This window comes from Brachycentrus maculatus, unplaced genomic scaffold, assembly GCF_059751285.1.
Source record: "Brachycentrus maculatus isolate JH-2025_06_01 unplaced genomic scaffold, ASM5975128v1 h1tg000144l, whole genome shotgun sequence".
NCBI lineage: Eukaryota > Metazoa > Arthropoda > Insecta > Trichoptera > Brachycentridae > Brachycentrus > Brachycentrus maculatus.
This window is the reverse complement of record NW_028280897.1, coordinates 4213675-4237405: the sequence shown is the minus strand read 5'-3', so window position 1 is coordinate 4237405 and position 23731 is coordinate 4213675. Positions and strand designations below refer to the sequence as shown.

Below are 23731 nucleotides of genomic sequence, written 5' to 3'. Positions count from 1 at the left end.
TAGTAAAATATTTCGCAAACGTCATTTCAATTCGAGGTGGTATGCACTATACTCGGGTATATATGATCGGAGAAAATGCAGTGAATGCGTTTGTTACCAGGAGCTCATTAATTGAAAGAGTAATCTTACTAATACGTTATTTAGTTTTGAGCGTCTAACGAGAAAGGTTGAGATTTTGTTTTTCTTTTTACCAGGAGCGCATGAATCGAAACATATTGTTTCAAGTATCGTTTAATTTCTCACCGATCCTAATGCTGATGTTGGTAGCTATCCATATACGGCCACATTACAGGTTTTATTTGTATATGTAAGCTGAGTGATATTTTTTTAAAGGCGCCAGTTGCGTATTGACGTGACAGTGCCTCACTAGCAGCTCACTGTTGACATACGAAGAATTGGTCTCCTTACCGAAGGCTGTTTGGCAAGTTGTATTTGGCAAAAAAATGTATTGAACCTCAGTTATATTTCGCAATTATTAATTTAGAGCGATTTAGAGCAAACTCTTTATAAAGTGTTTAGCTTTTTGAACATAAGATTGGCGAACTTGAAATATTTTGAAAAAAAATATTAGTCAAGGATGATAATTACCATACCAGACATTGCGAATACCATGTTTACAATATCCTTCGACATACTGCAAAATAACAGAGATATTATAAAATTTTGGTATATATAGTCTGATTCGTTCTCCATGTAAAATACTGTTGATTTTTTTCAGTTTTATCTCTCTTGACGGTTGTGAACTTCCCATCAGATTCATGCACAGGAGCATCAGGAAATAATGGCACGTGTTTAGCCTCCCAGGACTGCAGAGCCCGCCAAGGAGCTCCAGATGGTTCCTGCGCTAATGGCTTTGGCGTTTGCTGCATGTGTAAGTTGCTCTGTTTGTATTTGTATTGTATTTTTGTATTTCTGCAATTAATACTGTCACTTGTTTATGTCATGATGATTGTGCAGACAATTTGCTGTAATGGTTTTGATTTTCGCTATAATGAATAAAAAATGCCTCTTTGAAAATATATCAACATGACGATGCAACCAGGAACACAGAATCCTTATTTCGAAAAACAAATTTGGCAAATTAAAATGATGAACGGAATTTTTAAATTTTGGTATTTTTTATGAATACAAGGATAAAAAAAACATTTTAAATATACATAGAGAAAATGTGTGTTTTCGTAAATTGATTCGGCAGTCACTTTGTCTATCTTAAAAATCTATTGTGACACTTGTTTCAATGATTCCGCATCAATACGGTATTTGAAAATGATGCGGAATGCATCAAAATTTGTGTTACAATGTATTTCAGTAATAAGTGGTTTTTACCAAGTAAAAATAAAAAATAAAAAAATATGTATTTTAAATGCGATATAATTGGAGAGACATATCGCTCACTCCTTTCAACAACGTCATATAACAAAAAAACTTCATTTTTCAGGACATCGTTTTTAATGTTTAAGAACATAATAAAATGTATTAAAATATATATCCAGCCAATTATTGAACTTTTTATTGTGCAGCAAATCTTTTTAGGTTGAACCTGAAGGTTTTTTCTCCATTTGAAAAATATGTAGTAAATTAAAAAAAAATTAAACAATACCTTTTCTTCAAAATGCAAAAACAACACTTTCTGCCCTGTAGCGGGTAAATATTAAGTTTGAAATATGCCGCGTTTGCTGGGATATAGTACATTTTCTGGACAATCCGAAAACATGCATAACTGAAAATTGTCGATTTTTGATATATGACGTTTTTGAAAGGAGTGAGCAGCATACCAAAATACCTTAATATGTGCTTTTAAAAATACTTTTATACTTATATATTTAATAGATTTATATTATCCACTGACACTTCGTGATGGAATTGCATTTTTAATTTATTATTAGATTAAAACCAATATTTTTAGCTTTTCCACTTTTTTATTTGACCAGCGACCGGGTTTCGTCGTTACGGACATCATCAGACTGGACTTATATATTTGCTTAAAATACATATTAAGAGTTGTGTTTTTTTCTTTCTAGTTATTGTGAGCTGTGGAAGTACCACAGCAGAGAATGGCACATACTTCGTGAACAATGGCTATCCATCTCGATATGATGGAACAGGATCCTGTCAACTTACTGTGTTAAAATCACATCCGGATGTATGCCAAATAAGGTACGTTCTACATGACAAAATAAAATGAATATTATGTATTCATTTTTAAATCAAACACAGAGTTTTTGAGTCTATTAAGTTGTATTTTATTTAAAAAAAAAACAAGAATTAATATTGTGACAATTGTTTCGCCTAGTTTTTAGTAAGTGAGAAATTTTAGTAGTGTGGTTGTCAATCATGGGAAGAATTGGTAAAGTGATTACTTAAACCAGCTTATGACGGTAGTAAGCCCCGTAAATGCCCAGACTTTCATATTCTTCTTCATCTATGTTGAGATGTCAAAAAATAATACAAAAATAAATATATTTTTTAATATATTTCATCATATACATAATCACTAATTGCGATTTATAATAAAAATAAACCCTCACTTTTTTTTTTCCCGTGTCGAGGGCACATTTTACAATATTTTTTAATTTTTTTTTTAACAAAATAATTTTTTTCATTGAATTGTGCGATCTATTTCAGCGCTAACAATTATCCTTTTCATGAATATCTCTTTTACATTTGTTTTGAATTTTTAATGACTTAATCGATATAAGTAGCAGGTTATACAACTTTATTGCATAATAATCATAGTTCTTTTGACCATAAGAGTTATGTGTCAGATTATATTTGATATGTGTCGCCTACTTTCGAAATCCGACAGATCCATGTAAGTCGATTTTACAAAAAAATGCAAAATTCTCCGGGTAACATTTATGTTCAAAAGATTTGTCTATATTCTCAATATTATTAATATTTAAAGCATTTACTTTGTGGTTAGTCATTTTTACTTATTTATTTTTTTACAAAAATGTTAATAAAATTAGTATATAACCACTCACCGAGATTTTTACATTTGTATATTTTCTGGGCATTCCGAAAACACGCACAACTGAAAATTGACGATTTTTGATTTATGACTTTCTTGAAAGGAGTGAGCGAATTGAGATTTGTGTGCTTAAAGTTGCATATAAAGAATGTGTATAAAGTTGTTGTTTAAGTGTGAATGGAATGAACTGTTTTTAGATATATTTATTAACACTAGAATTAAATAATCTGAGAAAATTTATTATATGTTATATGCGAAATCATTCCTTGTATGAATTAAATACATTCATTTTTTAGGAACATTGGTAGGAATGTATTTCTCTCCCATCATTGAAAAAATGGGTTCTATTGAACATGTTATATTTAATGTACTTCACTTCATTGAGTTGATTACACACGATAGTTAACGACTTAACTACGTGCTGTAGACAACTTTAAATTTCTCTAGTTCTCTAATTCAGTTAATGGTACCAAAAAACCATTTTCAGAGATTTCGTACGTAAAATATACTGTAGTAAAATTTTATAAATATTTTATTTATTTTTCTATTTATTTTAACTCCATGTACAGAAAAAATGTACATTGGCCAGCTTATTGCTAAGAAGCAATATCTTCCAACCAACCAAAAACGGCTGGTGATATTGGTAAAAAAAAATTATACCTCAAATAGCTGTTTGCCATCAGAAGGTAGATAGATAGTATTTGTATTTATATTTTATTTTTTTGTCTATTTATTTTAACTCCATGTACACAAAAAATGTATAATGGCGGGCTTATTGCTAAGAAGCAATATCTTCCAACCAACCAAAAACGGCTAGTGATATTGGTCATAAATTTTGATACCTTATATAGCTGTTTGAATTAAAGGGTAGATAGGACTTGTATTTGTATAATATATAAAGCAGGGCTTTTTTCAATTTAGACGAAACAATGCTTGTGCTTTCGTAATTACAATCTTTATTTATACTATTCATAAAAATTATAAAATATGGTATTGTTATGAATTTTTTTAAAGTAAAAAGCTTGACATGAAATGACTCCCGGGACAATTTTTATTAAAAAAAAACTCTTTATAATATTAGGTACATATAGATCACTTCTTTCAACAACGTCATGTATCAAAAAACTTGATTTTTCAGGAGATCATTTTTAAAGTTTAAGAATAAAATAAAATGTATTAAAAATAAATATCAAGCCACTTATTGAACTTTTTACTGCGCAACAGATCTTTTTAGGTAAAACCTAAAGGTTTCTTTCTCCATTTCAAAAATATTTAGTTTATTTAAAAAATAATTAAACAACACCCTTTCTTCAAAAATAATGTAGTGTAATGGTCAGCACGCTCGGCTACCGTTCTGGAGGTCCCGGGTTCGTTTCCCAGGGGGGGGGGTCAAATAAATATAAGTGATTTTTTCACTGTAATATTTATTCAATATTATCCTGGACTGGTACCTGAAGCGGAGGGCTGATCACCTTGATAACACTGCGTTTATATGAAGCAGTGCCCTATGCACCATTGGGGTGCGGATTAGGGTTTTATTATTTATTATTTCTTCAAAATGCAAAAAGAACACATTCTGCCCTGTAGCGGGTAAATATTAGATTTATATTATCCACTGACACTTCGTGATGGAATTGCATTTTTAATTTATTATTAGATTAAAACCAATATTTTTAGCTTTTCCACTTTTTTATTTGACCAGCGACCGGGTTTCGTCGTTACCGACATCATCAGACTGGTCTGATGATGTCGGTAACGTCGAAACGGTAAGTCTGATGATGTCGGTAACGACGAAACCCGGTCGCTGGTCAAATAAAAAAGTGGAAAAGCTAAAAATATTGGTTTTAATCTAATAATAAAAAAAGGGTAAATATTAAGTTTAAAATATATCGCTTTTGCTGGGATATAGTACATTTTCTGGGCATTCCGAAAACATGCAAAACTGAAAATTGACGATTTTTGATATTTGACGTTGTTGAAAGGAGTGAGCGATATATCTGAGAAAGAAAAAAATTATAAATTACTTTTTATCGAAAATTTAGCCGTGGGCTATTGAAAATGTAGCCATTTATTACAGTCCGGTGTCACATATAATATATAAGAAAGTTTAATATTATATAATTTTGAATATATGATCCGATGCATAACTTTTTAATTAAATAATTTTGGCGCGACCTTGACATCATCACAATTCAACCAAAAGTATGTCATAATATTATGTATACATATTTATATGACCAACAGTTTAACATTTCGCGCACTCCTTTCAAGAACGTCATAAATCAAAAATCGTTAATATTCAGTTGTGCATGTTTTCGGAATGTCCAGAAAATGTACTATATCCCAGCAAAAGAGGCATATTTTTAACTTAAATTTACCCGCTACAGGGCAGAGAGTGTTGTTTTAGCATTTTAAAGAAAAGGTATTGTTTAATTATTTTTTTAAATTTACTAAATATTTTTCAAATGGAGAAAACATCTTCAGGTTTTACATAAAAAGATTTGTTGCACAGTAAAAAGTTCAATAAGTGGCTTGATATTTATTTTTAGTACATTGTATTATATTTTTAAACTTTAAAAACCTTCTCCTGAAAAACCATTTTTTTTTGTTTTATGCCGTTCTTGAGGGGAGTGAGCGATATGTTATAGATTAAGTAACTAAACAAAATAAAGAATATACATATATGGAAATGTACATAATAAACAAGAATTTTAAGAGAGATAGGAAGTTGCGGTATCTAACAATATTTCGGTATACTGTAAACTTCATCATACCTTGCAGTCAGTATGTTAATAATGTAATATCTTCTTCTTCCTCTTATCCGCACCCAATGGAGCATAGGGCACTACAGAATATAAATGCAGTGTTATCTTGATCGTTAACGCATGAAGGTGATTAGCCCTCCGCTTCAGGTACCAGTTCAGGGTAGTATTGAATAAACATTTGAGTAAAAAACACTAATCTTTATTTGACCACCCCCCTCCCTCAGGGAATCGAACGTCGGACCTCCAGTACGGTACCCAAAGGTGATGACTATTACACTACAGAGGCGGACGGATATATATTATATATGTACATATTTTAGAAGCCGCTTGTTCAAAATGTTTTGAACGTATAATATTTGTATATTTACGGCTTCTAAACATAGATGGAGAAGAATATGGAAGTCTGGGTATTTATAAAGCTTATGACCTGTCAAACATAGGCTGGTTAAGTGACAACATTATGTAATATATAATATTTTATTTCGAAGGTTAAATTATTATCAATTTCAAATTACTTTCGCGACAATATTATGTAATATAATATTTTTATTTCAATGGTTGGGTTTTTATCAATTTCAAATTACATTCGCGACAACATTATGTAATGTATAATATTTTTATTTCCAAGGTTAGACGGTTTTAGCGAGATCTCGGATATAACGAGGAAACATTCGTTGAAATTTTGATTTATGGTATTCTGCATACATTTTGTCACGGTTATTACTAGAAGAAGGGCAATACCGAACAAAAATTCTTAGAACAGTAAATGTGTCGATTTTTTAAGAGCACCGTTTTTTACCCTAAGCCAGGGGTTCCCAAACTTTTTCAACCCGCGGCGCACTTACAAGTTTAGTATTTTGTCACGGCGCCCTTTTTTAGTAAGCTATTCGGAATAGATATAGTGACTATATATATATATATATATATATATATATATATATATATATATATATATATATATATATATATATATATATATATATATATATATATATATATATATATATATATATATATATATATATATATATATATATATATATATATATATATATATATATATATATATATATATATATATATATATATATATATATATATATATATATATATATATATATATATATATATATATATATATATATATATATATATATATATATATATATATATATATATATATATATATATATATATATATATATATATATATATATATATATATATATACATATGTATATATATATATATATATATATATATATATATATATATATATATATATATATATATATATATATATATATATATATATATATATTTACGTATAAATATACATAGAGTCTTTCAATAAAGACTTCTAAACTTTTACAGTTCATAGGGTAGATAGGCACAAAAATTAAAACATCCACAATATGAAATTGAGTTTTATTATATTTATAAGAATTCAGAATTGAAACAGAGAACAACGGATTGGTTTTGGATAATGATAGAAGATCGTCTCCCGGCGCCCCTCTATACTTTCTACGGCGCCCCTCTATACTTTCTACGGCCCCCCAGGGCGCCACGGCGCACACTTTGGGAGCCCCTGCCCTAGGCAATAAAATCCGACCGGCAGTTAAATGAACCGATACCGCCGGGATCGGATTATGTTTATGACAGTAGTAAAGATGTTAAGTACCTTATTGGTATCCACATTTGAAAAAAAAAACATCACGGACCCGCAAAAAAAATCATTAATTGCGATCGTACGAATGTTGATGAAGCTTGAATACAAAGATTTTGTACCCAAAGAGGCTCAGAATTTTCCAAATTTTATAGGAAAAGTGTACTGACAGAAAAATTTGACACGTGTCTAACGGATTAATGGCGTACTTTATTTTAATTGCGAAGTTTTGTGTTATGTGACCCTTCCAGATACTTCATGTCTTCCTTTAGGTTTGTTTATGAAAAATATACCTATATTCGGATGTAACGAGTAACGGTTATAACGAGCAAAATCAGTCGGTCCCGTCTTCCTAGTTCTAACCGAGTTCGACTGTATTTTTATTTCGAAGGTTGGATTTTGACCAATTTCAAATTACTCTTTTGACACCATTATGTAATAAATAATATATTTATTTATGTTGTTGGATTTTGTTCTATTTCACGACAACATTATTTGATATACCATATAATATTTTTATTTGGAAGATTGTTTTTTTTTTTAATTCCAAATTACTGTATTTTTATAACTAGATTTTTTTTTTGTTAATAACAAATATATTATTTAAATCATTTATTTTTCTGAAAACGTGTTATAAAAAGCGTGTATAATACATGTGTTTACGAAAAATATGCCACAATTCATAGATTAGTGTTACATAAAACCTTGTTATTCGAGACCCAAGTGTATATAATATATTTATTTCGAAGGTTGGATTTTAACCAATTTCAAATTATTTTCACGACACTCATGTAAAATATAATATTTTTATTTCGAAGGTTGGTATTTGACCAATTTCAAGTTATTTTCACGACACTCTTATGTAATATATTATATTTTTATTTCGAGGGTTGGATTTTGACCAATTTCAAAATATTTTCACGACACTCTTACGTAATATATAATATGTATGGTTATTTCGAAGGTTGGTATTTGACCAATTTCAAGTTATTTTCACGACACTCTTATGTAATATATTATATTTTTATTTCGAAGGTTGGATTTTGACCAATTTCAAATAACTGGTCCGGAAACAGTGAACCACATTTGCAATAACGACCAGTTTATTGTGTCCGGCGGTAACCCCATTCCAGCCATTTGTGGGATCAACCAAGGAAATCACAGTGAGCACAAATATTTAATATATGTACAATATTATGCAAACGCACATTAAAGGTAATAGTTATCATTACAAAATTTGGTCATTTGAGCGCTTTTCACTGGTAATTTGGTACTATTATTTATTGCTATTGTGTGCCTAATACTTATTTAATATAGTTTTCTAGCATTTTTCATAATTCTCTTGATTATGAGTATGTATGTATTGCTGCGAAATTTTTCTAATGCGTTTCATGGTTCTTTGCGCCACATTTACAGTCAACCCCTATATAACGTTGAAATAACTACTGCGTTATCGGAGGAATAGTTACAAAGGGTTAATGTTTAATATTGTATTTTTACATTTAAACCAGCGGAAATGACTAAAATGAGTCATTATTAAATTAAAATACGATTCTTAAATATTTAACCTCTATAACGTTCTCTCCCATATCGCGGTACTTATTCAAACGTTATAGGGGAATTTACTCTATTTTTTATACTTATTTAATTTCAAACTACAATAATGTGCCCTCACTGAGTTTTCCCCTGTCAAGGGCACATTTTACGATATTTATTTATACAATTACGTGAAGGGAATTCGTTTATGATAAGCAATCGAATGCGACATAGCTAAATGGTGTTCAGATCTACCCACTTCTATTACACATTTATGAATAGCGCTTTTATATTTAGTTTTTAATTTAATGACTTTATGGGTAATGGAAGCAGGTTGTACAACTTTATTGCGTTATAATCAAAGTTCTTTTAACCAAAAGGGGTATGTATTTGATGTGTTTCTGTGTTTTGAATCTTGTAGTTCTATGTTATATGTGTTGATTGTAGTCTGTGTGCTTTGCTGGGAGGTGCGTTCTTGTATTATGCGAGAGTAATTCTTAAATGCATGTACATATAAGGATTGTTTTAGCATATTCATAGTTTTTTGACTATCATGTATTGAATATTATCTCTGTGGGAGTCCGTCTCGTAACTTTAAGTATTGGTTTCTATATTTTTTTGGAGTACAGAAAAACCTCGATATAATGGACCTTGATTTAACGAACTTCAGATATAACGGTCAAAAATCCGGTCAATAAATATTATACTCACTTTCGTAATTGTAGAGAATCGATTATATAAAAAAAACAAACCTCAAAAGTGCGAACATAAATTGATTCCCTTTTCAAAGGAGGATTACAGAAAGCAATCGCGTTGCTATCAAAAGGCAACGTCACTTCGGCTGTCCAAACTTAAAACACAGTAAGGGACATTTTTTTGCAGTACGTTTTTTTTGCAATTTTGGATTAAGTAGAATCTATACTTAGTCCAAAAATGCAAAAAAAACGTACTACAAAAAATGTCCCTTACTGTGTTTTGAGTTTGGACAGCTGACTTCACGATGAGTGTCTGAGACATTATATAGAATTTTGTTGGTGTTGTGAACTTTGTACTGTTTATTTATATCTAAATACAGAGTTCATTTATAAAAAATTCAATCCTTTTTTTATATAACGTACTTTCAGCTTAAACGGATACCCTACTCCCCCCAATTAGCCCGTTTTATCAAGGTTTTACTGTATTTTATAAAGCATTGTACCAATATTTACCAATAATCCTATAACATTATGAAAAATATTTTTCTGTTTTTTTTTGTTGCTGTTTATTTACGGTATTATTTAAATGTCTTTGTTACAGTGTATATCGACGCTGGAATAGGCACTACAAATCCGATAACTCTCACATTTGTAACAAGTGGTCCGTCATTTCAACGGAATTGGAAGGTCAAAGTTACTCAAATTCCATGCAGTACTATTTACAGAGGTAATTTATGTATATAATATTTTTTAATAATTAATTTATTCGCTCGGCTACCGTTCTGGAGGTCCCGGGTTCGATTCCCAAGGGGGGTAAAATAAATATAAGTGATTTTTTCACTGTCATATTTATTCAATATTATCCTGGACTGGCACCTGAAGCGGGGGGCTGATCACCTTTCCTTCATGTGTAAACGATCAAGATAACACTGCGTTTATATGACGCAGTGCCCTATGCACCATTGGGGTGCGGATAAGGGTTTTATTATTTATTATTATTATTAATTATTAATTTATTCGTATAAAGAACCTTTCTCAGATTGATCTAGTGCTAGTTTTTTTACCATTATTTTGTATTAATCCAGTCTATGACTTCCAAATGTATTCTATTTCAAATGTGTTCTATGCAATGTCAAAAGACAAAATACATAAAATATTAATCATATCAACTGTCCAAACTCAAAACACAGTAAGGGACATTTTTTGTAGTACGTTTTTTTGCATTTTTGAACTAAGTACAACGCTATTGTCTGAATCCTGTAATATTTCTAAAAGCGTAATTACGCCATTGTTGCACCAAATGAGCGGTATATGCTAAAAAAATCGAGTGGAGAGAGACTTCCGAAGAAGCCGAACGCGTTGTAATTTGAACGTTCGTGATCTCAGCCTTAAGACGTTATATTTGTTTAAAAAATAATAAAAAAAACACTCCTAAACATCCATTGTTCACTTTGTGTTTTACCACTTTTTTTTAATATACTTAAGTGGTATTACACAAAAAGAACAATGGATGATAAGGAGAGTATTTTATTACCATACCAAAAAGTTATCAATGCTTTTAATATACAAAATAAATAACTGTTAATAAATTATTTATTTCTTATAACCAACTAAAAGTCCACTTTTGAAAATATTCCCATTGGCATTCATTTGTTTTCTTTCTCTCTTTCAAAATTTTATTTTTTATACAAATGTCAAATTGTAATAATAATTTTATTTTAATGACCTGACGATGGAATGATTTTCCGAAACCGGTAGTCACGGATAAGTGTTTATAAAAGTGGTTTTACGAAAAGTAAACAATGGATGATAGGGGATTGTTTTATTACCATACCACAAAGTTATTAATGCTTTTAATAATTGATTTCTTTCAAAATATATTTATTTCTTATTTCACAGCCGAAGAGGGGTGCCTGCAGTACCACACAGGCGTGTCAGGCCAGCTGAGATCCTTCAACTACGATCCCGTGGGCGGTCTACAGCTGTCCAACCAGGACTACAGCATCTGCATCCGCGTGGAGCGCAACTTCTGCGGGGTGCAGTACACTGCATGCCCCGACGTGGCCAACGCTGCAGGTGAGGGCGGAGTCTTCGACCCTCAGAGTAAAATCTTTATTTCATTCCGATCTGCTGGCAGACATCTAACCGCAGATGCTCAAGAGGTTTGGTAGCAAAATTAACACGGAATTAACATTAACCATATCGGTTTATGAGCCATCTAACTCAAATGTAAAAAAATCCATTCAAAATTTACAACATAACAAAGTAATACTAAAAACTAAAAAGCATATCTAAAGGTCGGCTGTCCAAACTCAAAACACAGTAAGGGACATTTTTTTTTGATGCGTTTTTTTTTGACTAAGTAGATTCCACTTAGTCCAAAAATGCAAAAAAAACGTACTAGAAAAAAATGTCCCTTACTGTATTTTTAGTTTGGACAGCCGAGGTGAAGACAGACCGGAGCATTTTGTTGTAACGTAACGTCGTAACGTCGCTCGCGGCGAGCGCTCCGACTATGTATGGAGCGCTCGGCTCGCTGTACTGACTATACGAATGCTCGGATCGTAACGTGTTAGGTTATGACAAAATGGCTCCGGTGGTGTTTTTTTAACGAACAGTACAGTCATTGATTAGTTTCGAAAAGGTAACATTTCCAGGCCTTCGATTACGTATGTTAGGGCATCATCTTCATAAGCTATCATCGTGCATACCCTCGTAATTCTTGTCGTGTCCAAAGAACTGGAGAATCCGTCGGGTACAGATATTGGCCAGAGTCAAGCCATCCAAGCGTAGTTCCTAGCGAATGGACTCATTGGTGCGTCTAGCTGTCCATGGAATTCGGAGTATGCGCCTCCAACACCACATTTCGAAGTCATCAATTTTTCTCCTTTCTGCTGCTTTTATGGTCCATGTTTCAGCAGCATGGGGAAAAATGGAGTGGACCAAGCTCCTGACAAGCTTCATCTTGGTGTTGTTACTCACACCCCGGTCTTTCCAGATTTTGTCTAGCTTAGACATGGCACTTTTGGCGATGGCGTTATCGCCAACAATCTCAAAAAGTCGTTATACAGTACGTTCCAAAGGGATGGAGCCAATTCAGATTCCTGGATTCTTTTTAACTTATTGCGTTATAATATAAAAATAAAAAATATAATAAATGTGGATAATTCATATCGCACCATTTTCGTAAAATACTACCTCAAGGGGCTTCACTGTGATTTAATTGGGGAAAAGGAGGTAATGAAAATGATTTAGCTATCAACTTTAATATGTTTCTAGTTTTATTCTTAATATTATATCATCTCACTCTCATTCTTTCTAATTAGTGGTGGAAGAGCTTTCAAAGTCCCGCAACAGCAAAGGCACGATCGCCAAATTCAGTGCGCTGGTTGCGGGCTGGTAAGATCGCTTTCCCCATAGCAGTTGTAGCCGGTCGAAGAGTGAGACATTGTTCTATGAACTAAATTTGTAAATTTTCATCAGATTCTTAATTTGGAAAGAAAATACAAGAAATTTTATGATTATCCGGGAAAAGTAACAGTTACCCATTCGTGACATCCCTATTTGCGTTAACTTCCACATGGAATCCCACCCAGGGGACCAATCATAATTATATGGTATATCGCGGAAATATTTCCTTCCGGTCAGGATATTTTTTCATATACTCGTACAACATCGTATTTTCTTCTTTTTTTTCGCTATTCTACATTTAACCTTTGGTATCGGGACTTTTTCCGGGTTAATATGCCTGAAATACATAAATTATTCAAAATTAAAATGTGTTCAATGATTTATAAACACACATCGCTCACTCCTTTCAAGAACGTCATAAATCAAAAATCGTCAATTTTGAGTTGTGCATGTTTTCGGAATGTCCAGAAAATGTACTATATCCCAGCAAAAGAGTCATATTTTTAACTTAATATTTACCCGCTACAGGGCAGAAAATGTTGTTTTTGCATTTTGAAGAAAACATAATGTTATTTTTTTTTTTTAAATACTAAATATTTTTCAAATGGAGAAAAAACATCCAGGTTTTACCTAAAAAGATCTGTTGCACAGTAATAATTTCAATAAGTGGCTTGATATTTATTTTTAATATCTCCCTTAGTTCCCTACAGATTTCAATAATAATGTTATCGATGGTCTTGTGATTTTTAATATTAATTTATTAGCCAATAATCCAACATCGTTACAAAAGCTTTTGTTATTATGTGTATGGATGATATACAAATAAATAAATAAATACCTAACATCGTATTACAATCTAACATGGCAATATGTTATTATTAGAATTGTTGTCATTAGGAATGTCAATAGTTAGTTAATGAAATACAGTGAATAAGGTCATTCGTATAAATGTTTAGCGGTGTCGGCCGTCGCCAGTGTTGCCAGGTGTTCGGTATTTTAGCACCGCGTTCGGTTTTAAAACAAAAATACCGTTAAGACAAAAAAACCGAAGTATAGGCGGATCGGTATTTTTTCTGATTAATTTTTTTAATTGTATGGAAAATCATTGTATGACAGAATTAAAAACGAAGATATAAGAAAGGAATGTAAGGCTGAACAAGGAATAATTGAAAAGATTAAGAAGAGTTCTTTACGGTGGTATGGACATGTGGAGCGAATGGATAACGAGAGAATGACTGAGAAAATATATGTGGCGAATGTGAGAGGGAAAACAGAACGAAGACGACCGAAAAAGACTTGGCACGATCAAATCCTAAAATCTGGCGGTGACAAAAGTCTGCGTAATCGGAGGGCATGTGTGACTAGATGTAAGGATGTGAAGGAGGCGAGTAGTGTATGTCAGGAGAGAAGAGTGTGGCGTTCCAACCTCTCTGCCTACCCCTGCGGAGAAACGGCGTGATGGTAGTAGTAGTAGTAGTAGAAGTAATAATTTTTATCCCTAAGAAACGATGCTTTGTTAGCTAAGAATATCATACTCAGCCATATAACAGTTCTATGGGCAACTTTGTTTCCAGCTGTGTTTCAGGCTGTTGCTAGATTGGGATGCTATTAAAAGATATTTTCGTGAAGGGGGTGAGAATGAGTGCAATGAGATTATTTGGTCCATCGTTGCTAATGAACACAGTGGATTGCATAGTGCAGGACAGCCGTAATAAATTAAGTATGCACATGGTGAAGGCTTAATTATGTATACGATGTAATTTCAGTCTGACATGTCGCTCACTCCTTTCAACAACGTCATGTATAAAAAACTTGATTTTCAGGAGATCTTTCTTATAGTTTAAGAATATAATAAAATGTATTAAAAATAAATACTAAGCCACTTATTGAACTTTTTACTGTGCAACAGATCTTTTAGGTAAAACCTGAAGGTTTTTCTCCATTTGACAAATATTAAGTATATTTCAAAAAATAATTAAACAATACCATTTCTTCAAAATGCAAAAACAACACTTTCTGCCCTGTAGCGGGTAAATATTAAGTTTAAAATATGCCGCTTTTGCTGGGATAAACTACATTTACTGGGCATTCCGAAAACATACACAACTGAAAATAGTCGATTTTTGGTTTATGACGTTGTTGAAAGGAGTGAGCGATGTCGCGAAATGCATGAGGCAGTTAAAGCGAATAAGACATTACTGGAAGTATTACTGAGAAAAATATATAATTTTTATAAGTTAGGTAAGCGAGTCGCTCTTGTGCAATGGTACATTGTATTTTAAGTTAATAATATAAATAAACGATTGAAACTTAAAATTTATTTGGAAAAGACCTGGTAACTCTGTCTGGCACCCGTTCGTTGGTGTTGCGCATAAAATTGCTTACGCAATCCCAAATATCATAGACGATGACGTATTAATATTATACTGGCGTTTTAGGGACAAGCGAACTTGCAAACCACGTTTTGTTAAAAAATACGTTTTTTAGCTAATGGCGCCAATTGTTTTTTAGCTAATGTAGAAAATTAAAAATAAATAAATTCCATGTTTAGGTCCCAGCATTCGTTGATTCGTATTTATTCCACCGGAGAGGTCACATATCTGCTCACGCCCGACTTTTTTTAAAGATTTTTTTTTAATATATCGCTCACTCCTTTCAAGAACGTCATAAATAAAAAAACTTGATTTTTCAGGAGAACGTTTTTAAAGTTTAAAAATATAACACAATGTATTAAAAATAAATATCAAGCCACTGATTGAGCTTTTTACTGTGCAACAGATCTTTTTTTAGGTAAAACCTGAAGGTTTTTTCTCCATTTGAAAAATATTTAGTTTTTTAAAATAATAATTTAACAATACCTTTTCTTCAAAATACAAAAACAACACTTTCTGCCCTGCAGCGGGTAAATATTAAGTTTAAAATTGCCTGACTGCCTGAATGCTCGCAATGTAACGTGTTACGTTACGACGAAATGTGGAGGTCAGTCTCCACCTTTAGCATAATCTGCAAAAACTTGTTAAAACGAATTTAGTAGTAAAATAGAATAGAAAAATCAATGCTCTTTCAAAACTCGCTATGCTATACTCGCTATTAAAAAAATATCTTAAAAAAGCTCAAGTTGGTAGAAGGTTTAATATTCTACCGATTGCCGCCATTGTCTAAAAAACTTATTTTTTTATCATAACGTAGTTTACAAGTGGACTACTCACGTGTAGTATTCAATGCGCATGCGTAGGTCTCAGATATTGGACAAAACAAATTTGACATTTGATTGGTATAAAATCAAAGCTCACAAACTCCGCTAACGCGAAATTAAGAAAAAATCGAGAAAAAGTGCTATTTTATCACAATCTACATTTCTTATTTTTTTTGTTTGTTTAGAAAAATTATTTTTCAGTAAACGAATTATACTTATAATAAATAAGATATGTCATTGAGAAATACAGGTAAACCTCGTTTTACGTCGTGTTTTCGTCCCGAAAGACGAATATACCATATGTAATGGACAATGTAAGCTTCATTTCCATTCTGTTACCAATCTGCCTATATATATATATATATATATATATATATATATATATATATATATATATATATATATATATATATATATATATATATATATATATATATTATTTATATATATATATATATATATATATATATATATATATATATATATATATATATATATATATATATATTTGCAACTTATGCAACACCGCTTATTTTGACCCTTCTTTGGCTTAAACTTTTTAAGTTTTATAGCCTATGCCTACTCGTGAGTGGATTTACTCTTTATGTTTAAAGTTACAATAATTTAATGTAATTCATGAGTGAAAATTCTAGGCAAAAACACTCGCTATCTCGCTAGAGGCATGAGTTTATACAGTTCGGTGATTCTAAGTTAGCAGTGAAGTTACTTAGATGTATGATTTTGAAACCTGTACATATTTATCTAATTTTTCGTATGTAGTGGAGTTAGTGAGTTTTGATTCCAAACCCCTCATTTTAAAGTTTTGGAATATCGGAATATGTCATCGACGGTTTTCAAATTTACAAATACTATACAAATTAGTAAGTCTCTGCAAATACGAATACGTCACAGTTATCATAAATTTTAGATGGATGTTTTGAAAAATAACTGTGAAAACCTTAGTTGGAATGTGTTATACTCGTATTTAGCATATTAAAATGTAAAAGAAAGTTTATTAAAGAGTTAGACCAAAGGAGTAACAATGGGGATTATTAAAAATAAAATAAAAATACTGTAAATAATTGCTTGTGCATAAGTGATCACTTAAATCCAGCCTATGATAAGTAGTAAGCCCTGTAATTGCCCTGACTAGCATTTTCTTCTTCATCTATGTTAAGATGTCAAAAATATAATTAATGAATTAAAATAATTTCCTCGACTTTTGAAAAGACGCCACTATAAAATTGACAATTAAAAAAAGAACTCGATTAAGTGAATTATATTAATTTTCCATTTTAGCTGCATCCCTCAACCGATCAAGGAGTTTCACGTTGACTGGAAATAGTAATTTGGCGATCCCTGCAATGATTGGCTCGAGCAATACTCCCAATAGCTGTCCCGCAGATTGGATCATCATTCCTTGTGCATCTAATGTTGGCAGACCGCCGGCCTCTGCACCCTCTTGTACCGACCGCATATGTGGAGGAACATTTGCTGCTGAAGTTTCCCTTCAAGCTTCTCCTGTATTCAGTAAGTTTGTTTTATCACAAATCATGCTTTGAAAGGACTTGATCTAACCGGAATGGACTTATGTTATGCGAAAATCACATCCCATGTGTCATGGTAAGTCCCCTTGACGTCGACTTTCACTTGACAGTAATTGTTCTAGCCTTGGGCATCTCTAAACAGCGCCTCAACGGTTCTGATCTCCGTACAATCTCATATATTCCAGAGCCAGGATATCTATTTTCTGCCCACACCTTGTCAACCTTCTATTTTGCTTTTTATGATTAGGTACAACAGCTTGTACTTTTCTCAAGATGCCGCAGATAAGATAACTTCCGGACCTTGATATCAGTCAGCAACTGTCTCCCCGTTCTTGCTCTTTGGAGCACATTTGCATTGCTGACCATATCAGTCCACATAATGCGTAGCATTCTACGATGTAGCCATATTTTGAATGCCTCTAATCGGTTCATAGTGCTGATCTCGAGGGCTCACGATTCAACTCCGTAGAGAAGTACTTACCAAACAACTCAAAAAACAAAGTCTGTTACCCATAATTTAAAACAATATTTGATTACGGTACTCGGAAGGCAAGTACATGGCCAAGCCATTTGAATCGTCTTATCTTGACGAAAGTTGTGATCGTGGGTGGCTGCGTGTTATGAAGTATTTCCTTATTCCTCACGAAGTCTAACCACCGCATGCTTAAAACTTTTCACAGGCATCTATTCTATAAGTATACGGCTGCTCTGGGACCTTGTAAGGTGCCATATCTCACAACCATATCGTAGTCGTACATGAGAAAGTGACCAACTAACAAAACGTAAAAAGTTCAGGAGGGCCATTCAAGTTACTTTTGCTTAGCAAGAAAGTAAACATCAATGCAGTTAGTCATTTTTAAAAAGTCAATATATTATACTTCCAAGTTTAAAATCCTTTGGGATGTTTTCAGGGCAATATTAACCTTTTAAACGCGTTAATTTTGTTCCTAAGAGACGCTCGTGCGCGGCTGTATTTCGCCGTTTTTTAAATGATTACTTTTATCATGTATTTAGTTATGAAACGATTTATTTTCCTAAACAAAAACGTTCAATGGGATTCATTGTGCCTTTTTGGTACTCTATAATACACGTGTGTAACATTATTCTTGAAATATATCGTAATATAAACAAATTAGATCGTAACATAAATAAATCAAAGCACGCATCGTGTGTCACTCTTACCCACTGGCGATGCGTAGCGTCGAGAGTGAGACAGATATAGGGCATGATTATGGCGCGGACTAATTACCGACAGCAAGAAAAATCAGTGATCTGTTGTTTTATTTATCCTTGTGATGTTACAAATTATTAGTCAGATATTTCAACAGATGTCATAAGGCCGAGGATTGACGTATTATTTTATCCAAAGTTCCACACCATGAAAAGATCCCTCCAAGTTGAACTGAGGTTCGAAACTTGGAGCAAAGTGAAAACACAAACGCTTATGTCAGCCGCGTATGGGGCATGCCTTGTTAAAACACATACGGTTATGCGAGCCGCGTGGATCCGGTTAAGCTAATAAGGTATCAAATAGTCAATGATCTCGTTTTTGTAAAACAATGCACTTGGTCACTTTCAACTGTATGACCACAATATAAGAGAATTAAATTCACTATAATACACTTCACTTCATTCTATGATAGAGTTCATAGGGGTAGTTAAAATGGTTACAGCATACCACATTGTAGACCACCTAGATTATTTTTAGAGACAATTCTAGTTTCATTTATGAAATGTTTGAGAAAATAAAATATAACGTTCAACTTAAATTAAATGCTGTTTTCTAACAAAAATACTTATATGAATTATGATCGTTATTCGATGTATTATATTGAATATGATCTTTTTTTTTTCAGGTACAGTAAAACCATTCCGTTTGGCTTATCATACTGACAGCGTAGAAGCCCCCAATGACTTTGGAAACCGGGGATTCTGTATTAATTATGTTCAACAACCTTGCACAAATAATTTGAGTTAAAAAAAACGTTTTAACAGAGTTGCATTTAGAAAAAAGGGATATATTTCAAGAACCAAAATGTAGGAATAACTGCTAAAGAAGAAAACATACATGCTGACATTATGCTATTTGACTGAATATTAATGTTACTATAGATGTGCTGAATAAATAATCGAGGGATTAATTAGTATTCAGTGATTAAAACTAAAAACCAAATTAAGTAACGACTTATTTTTACATAATTCAGTTTTCGGTGTCCCTGAATGCGAGTGAACAGTGACTGCCATCTATTAGAAGGGTGCCCAAATACCCTTATTAGGAAACATTATCAAATACATAGTACTATTAACACATTGTAGTCGGGCGCTTCGAACAATAGACTCTAGCTTACGTTTCTAGCGATTAGCGCAAAAATATATTGCTTTCTTAAAATTCACACAATTTCTAAACCAAATAATATTTTCGATTAAAATTATCAAAGAAATCATATATGACATTTGATAATCAAAAATAAATTATAATCATAATTTTTAATTAAGTATTCCGTATTTCACAATTTTAGAAGCATTGTAAGCTTTGAAAAATAGTCTTCCCCTCCGAGGTATCATTCCCTGTACAATGCTCATATATTCAAATAATAAAATACCAAACAGTAAACAAAACAGTGCGAGCGGTATAAAAAATAGTCCAATACGTGAAATGACTCAAACTAAACTGGAGATTGAGATAGCATAAAAACTCTAGATTTCTGGCGATGCCTTTACAAGCGACACACTAGCCAACAAGGCATCGCAAATAATGTCAACAGACTGTCGCCTAGCACCCAGGTAGCAGATTACCCTTCAACGCATTTTATTTCCGACAGTCGACAAAAACGGCATTTGCCGTGTCCCGACGACAACGTGTTAATAATAACACATTGTTGTCGGGCAGATCTGCACGCTAATTAGTGCTTGAATCCCTTGATCACTTGAATCATTAGTTGTGATGTGGTATTTTGCGTGTACATGCAAACCTGTTTAGGTTATATATGTCCTGCAAACATCCAACAGGACGATTCAGGACAAAATGTATTTATATGTATTAAGCACAACTAAGATTTTTTTTATATCGCTCACTCCTTTCAAGAACGTCATAAATAAAAAATCGGCAATTTTCAGCTGTGCATGTTTTCGGAATGCCCAGAAAATGTACTATATCCCAGCAAAAGAGGCATATTTTTAACTTAATATTTACCCGCTACAGGGCAGAAAATGTTGTTTTTGCATTTTGAAGAAAAGGTATTGTTAAATAATTATTTTAAAAATACTAAATATTTTTCAAATGGAGAAAAAACCTTCAGGTTTTACCTAAAAAGATCTGTTGAATAGTAAAGACTTCAATAAGTGGCTTGATATTTATTTTTAATACATTGTGTTATATTTTATAACTTTAAAAACGTTCTCCTGAAAAATCAAGTTTTTTGATTTATGACATTCTTGAAAAGAGTGAGCGATATGTGACCTTACAAGAATGTGTTAATATGACTACAAGAATTCGTCGAACTGCCTTAAAATTGAAATACAAAATAATTCTTCTAGCCTTTATCCGCACCCCAATGGTGCATAGGGCACTGCATTGTATAGAAGCAGTGTAATCTTGATCATTTTATACACAAAGGAAAGGTAATCAGCCTTCCGCTTCAGGTACCAGTCCAGGGTCATATTAAATAAATATTTGACAGAAAAATCACTAATATTTATTTTGACCCTCTTGGGAATCAAACCCGGGACCTCCAGCATGATAGCCTAGCACGCTAACCACTACACTATAGAGGAGGACAAATTATAGCTTAAGATATTAAAAAATAAATGTACATCATTCAAGTAATGCCACAACATTGAATTAATTTAAAGAATGCCCATTGAAATGATGACATTACTAGTAATTGACTATCAGTTGATAATACCTCTAATTTCAGATGTTTTTAACATGTTTTCATACATACTTGCTATATTTTGTAGTTTTGTTGATACCTACTTCGTGTTCAGTTGGTAAAATAATTTTTTGTTTTATTAAGAATGCATTCTTAAAACAATATTTCTGTTAATAAAGAAAGTACTGAGTGAAAACTAATATAAAGGTGGAGACTGACTGGAGCATTTCGTCGTAACATAACATCGTAACATCGCTTGCGGCGAGCATCACCGAGCATCCGAAACTATGGATGAAGCGCTCGGCTTGGTGTACTGACTTCCTGAATACCCGCATCGTAATGTGTTACGTTATACTCCGGTCAGTCTCCACCTTTATGATATACTAAAATAATTGTTTTAAATATGTTAAAATTGTTAATAAATATTTTTACTACTTGAATTATTTTATTTCCTAATCCTTTTTTTGAGTATGAAATATCCTATTATGAACTGGGCATCGATGATATAAGGAAATTAAAACATTTTTTAGATATCATTATGTAACTTTACTTTCATCAAATGTTCATCAATTTTCAGTATTACTATGTACTTACTTTACTTTTCGTATGGCTATAGCAAAATAAAGGAACCTCTCAATCATTGGGCTGCGTTAAAGGCGCAGGTCCAGACTCTCCATCTACTCGACAATACTGTTTGGTAATCGTTTTACAAATGCTAACGTCATAAGAAATTAGAGTTCAGAATTGAAGTCAAAGATATCCACACTTCATAGTTAATGGATTACTTTTAACTGTAATTCAAGCACCATCAATACTGATGGACGACGTATTTATACCCATTGCACCAATAATAAATATGACATTATTTGTTCATACAACACATTTTTTTATCACAATAACATTAAGACTAAATTACTCACAAAATAAAAATGGTAAACCATAAAAGCATTTTTTTTGTTCGTAAGCTATGTTGATCATTATGGCTCATCTCCAGGCAGTTTTGGAAGAGTGTGTTCAGTTCAGAGTTGTGAAAGTAATTGACATTAAGTTTTGATGTAAAAAAATCACTTCAAAGTCAAGCCGACGAATTGCCGGCTTTGGGCGTTTGTCCACTACATGGAATTTCACCGTCCTGCAGTCCGTTTTTGAAAAATAAAAACGACGACGATAGTTTAGCGTGATCGAATTTACGCGCAACGTGTTCACGCACCAATCAAGAGCACCGATCCGAAGAAATATGGACAAAAGCACAAGCCCATCCAAGCCAATCATCGTTTTAAAACGCTAATTGACGTCCCGGATGGTAAAATTCCGTGTAATTCCGGGTAGTGGACAAGCGCCCTTTGTGTAGCAATGGGTTAAAATGCTAATGTCGTTAGAAACAAATGTCTAGAAGTGATGTTAACCCTCACTTCCCGGTGTTGTGTACCTTGTACACATTGTAAGGACATGCATTAATTTGGAAGAGGCGAAGATTACTAGTGAAGCCAGATCTTTCTATTATATTCTCTCTGCCAACCCCAGCGGAGAAATGCCGTGATGGTTGGTTAGTTAATTTAAACAAAAATAATAAAATATTTTTTACATGTTAAATTTTTCTGCTATCTGTTGGAATTCACACGAACTACATTTAGTTAACCTTTAATGTGAAAATAATTCAATGTTAGTTATTTAACAAATGATTGATTGAGTGGTTTTCTATGAATCGTTCAAAGGTCTTCAATAATTGTGTATTTATCCTTGCTAATTTTTGTGTTTGTTCAGTAAAAAATGTTTTATTTTATATTTTTGTTTAAAAAAATTATACCGCCATCTATACGTCAAAATAAAAATATATTTAATACACTCCTTGACATTGATACATTTACGCTTTTAGTTCGTAGATATAAATCACAGATGTCAGTTTGCATTTTTATGAAGTGAAAGGCTGCAATATACTATTTATATAATAAATATACTTGGTAAAAACCACTATTATATTGTGACACGTCTTGAAACTCGTGTCACATTAATAATGTTAATTAGTGGTCTTTCTCTGCTTTTATTACCAACCACATTCGCCTCATAAATTT

At 32.4% G+C, this 23731-nt stretch overlaps 1 protein-coding gene across 2 annotated transcripts; it reads left to right on the top strand.

Moving 5' to 3' along the window:
* Positions 1–372: 372 nt before the first annotated feature.
* On the top strand, positions 373–22077 carry LOC148308945 (uncharacterized). Of its 2 annotated transcripts, none has more exons than XM_088260915.1 (8): positions 373–445; positions 719–871; positions 2022–2157; positions 8438–8565; positions 10235–10360; positions 11533–11709; positions 17540–17770; positions 19644–22077. In XM_088260915.1, exons 2-8 carry the CDS (start codon positions 868–870, stop codon positions 19763–19765), a joined length of 924 nt encoding a protein of 307 aa, XP_088117041.1. In that variant the 5' UTR covers positions 373–445; positions 719–867; the 3' UTR covers positions 19766–22077. The 2 variants fall into 2 exon arrangements, with proteins under 2 accessions (XP_088117041.1, XP_088117040.1); XM_088260914.1 differs by having other exon boundaries at positions 11533–11736.
* The last annotated feature ends 1654 nt before the right edge of the window (positions 22078–23731 follow it).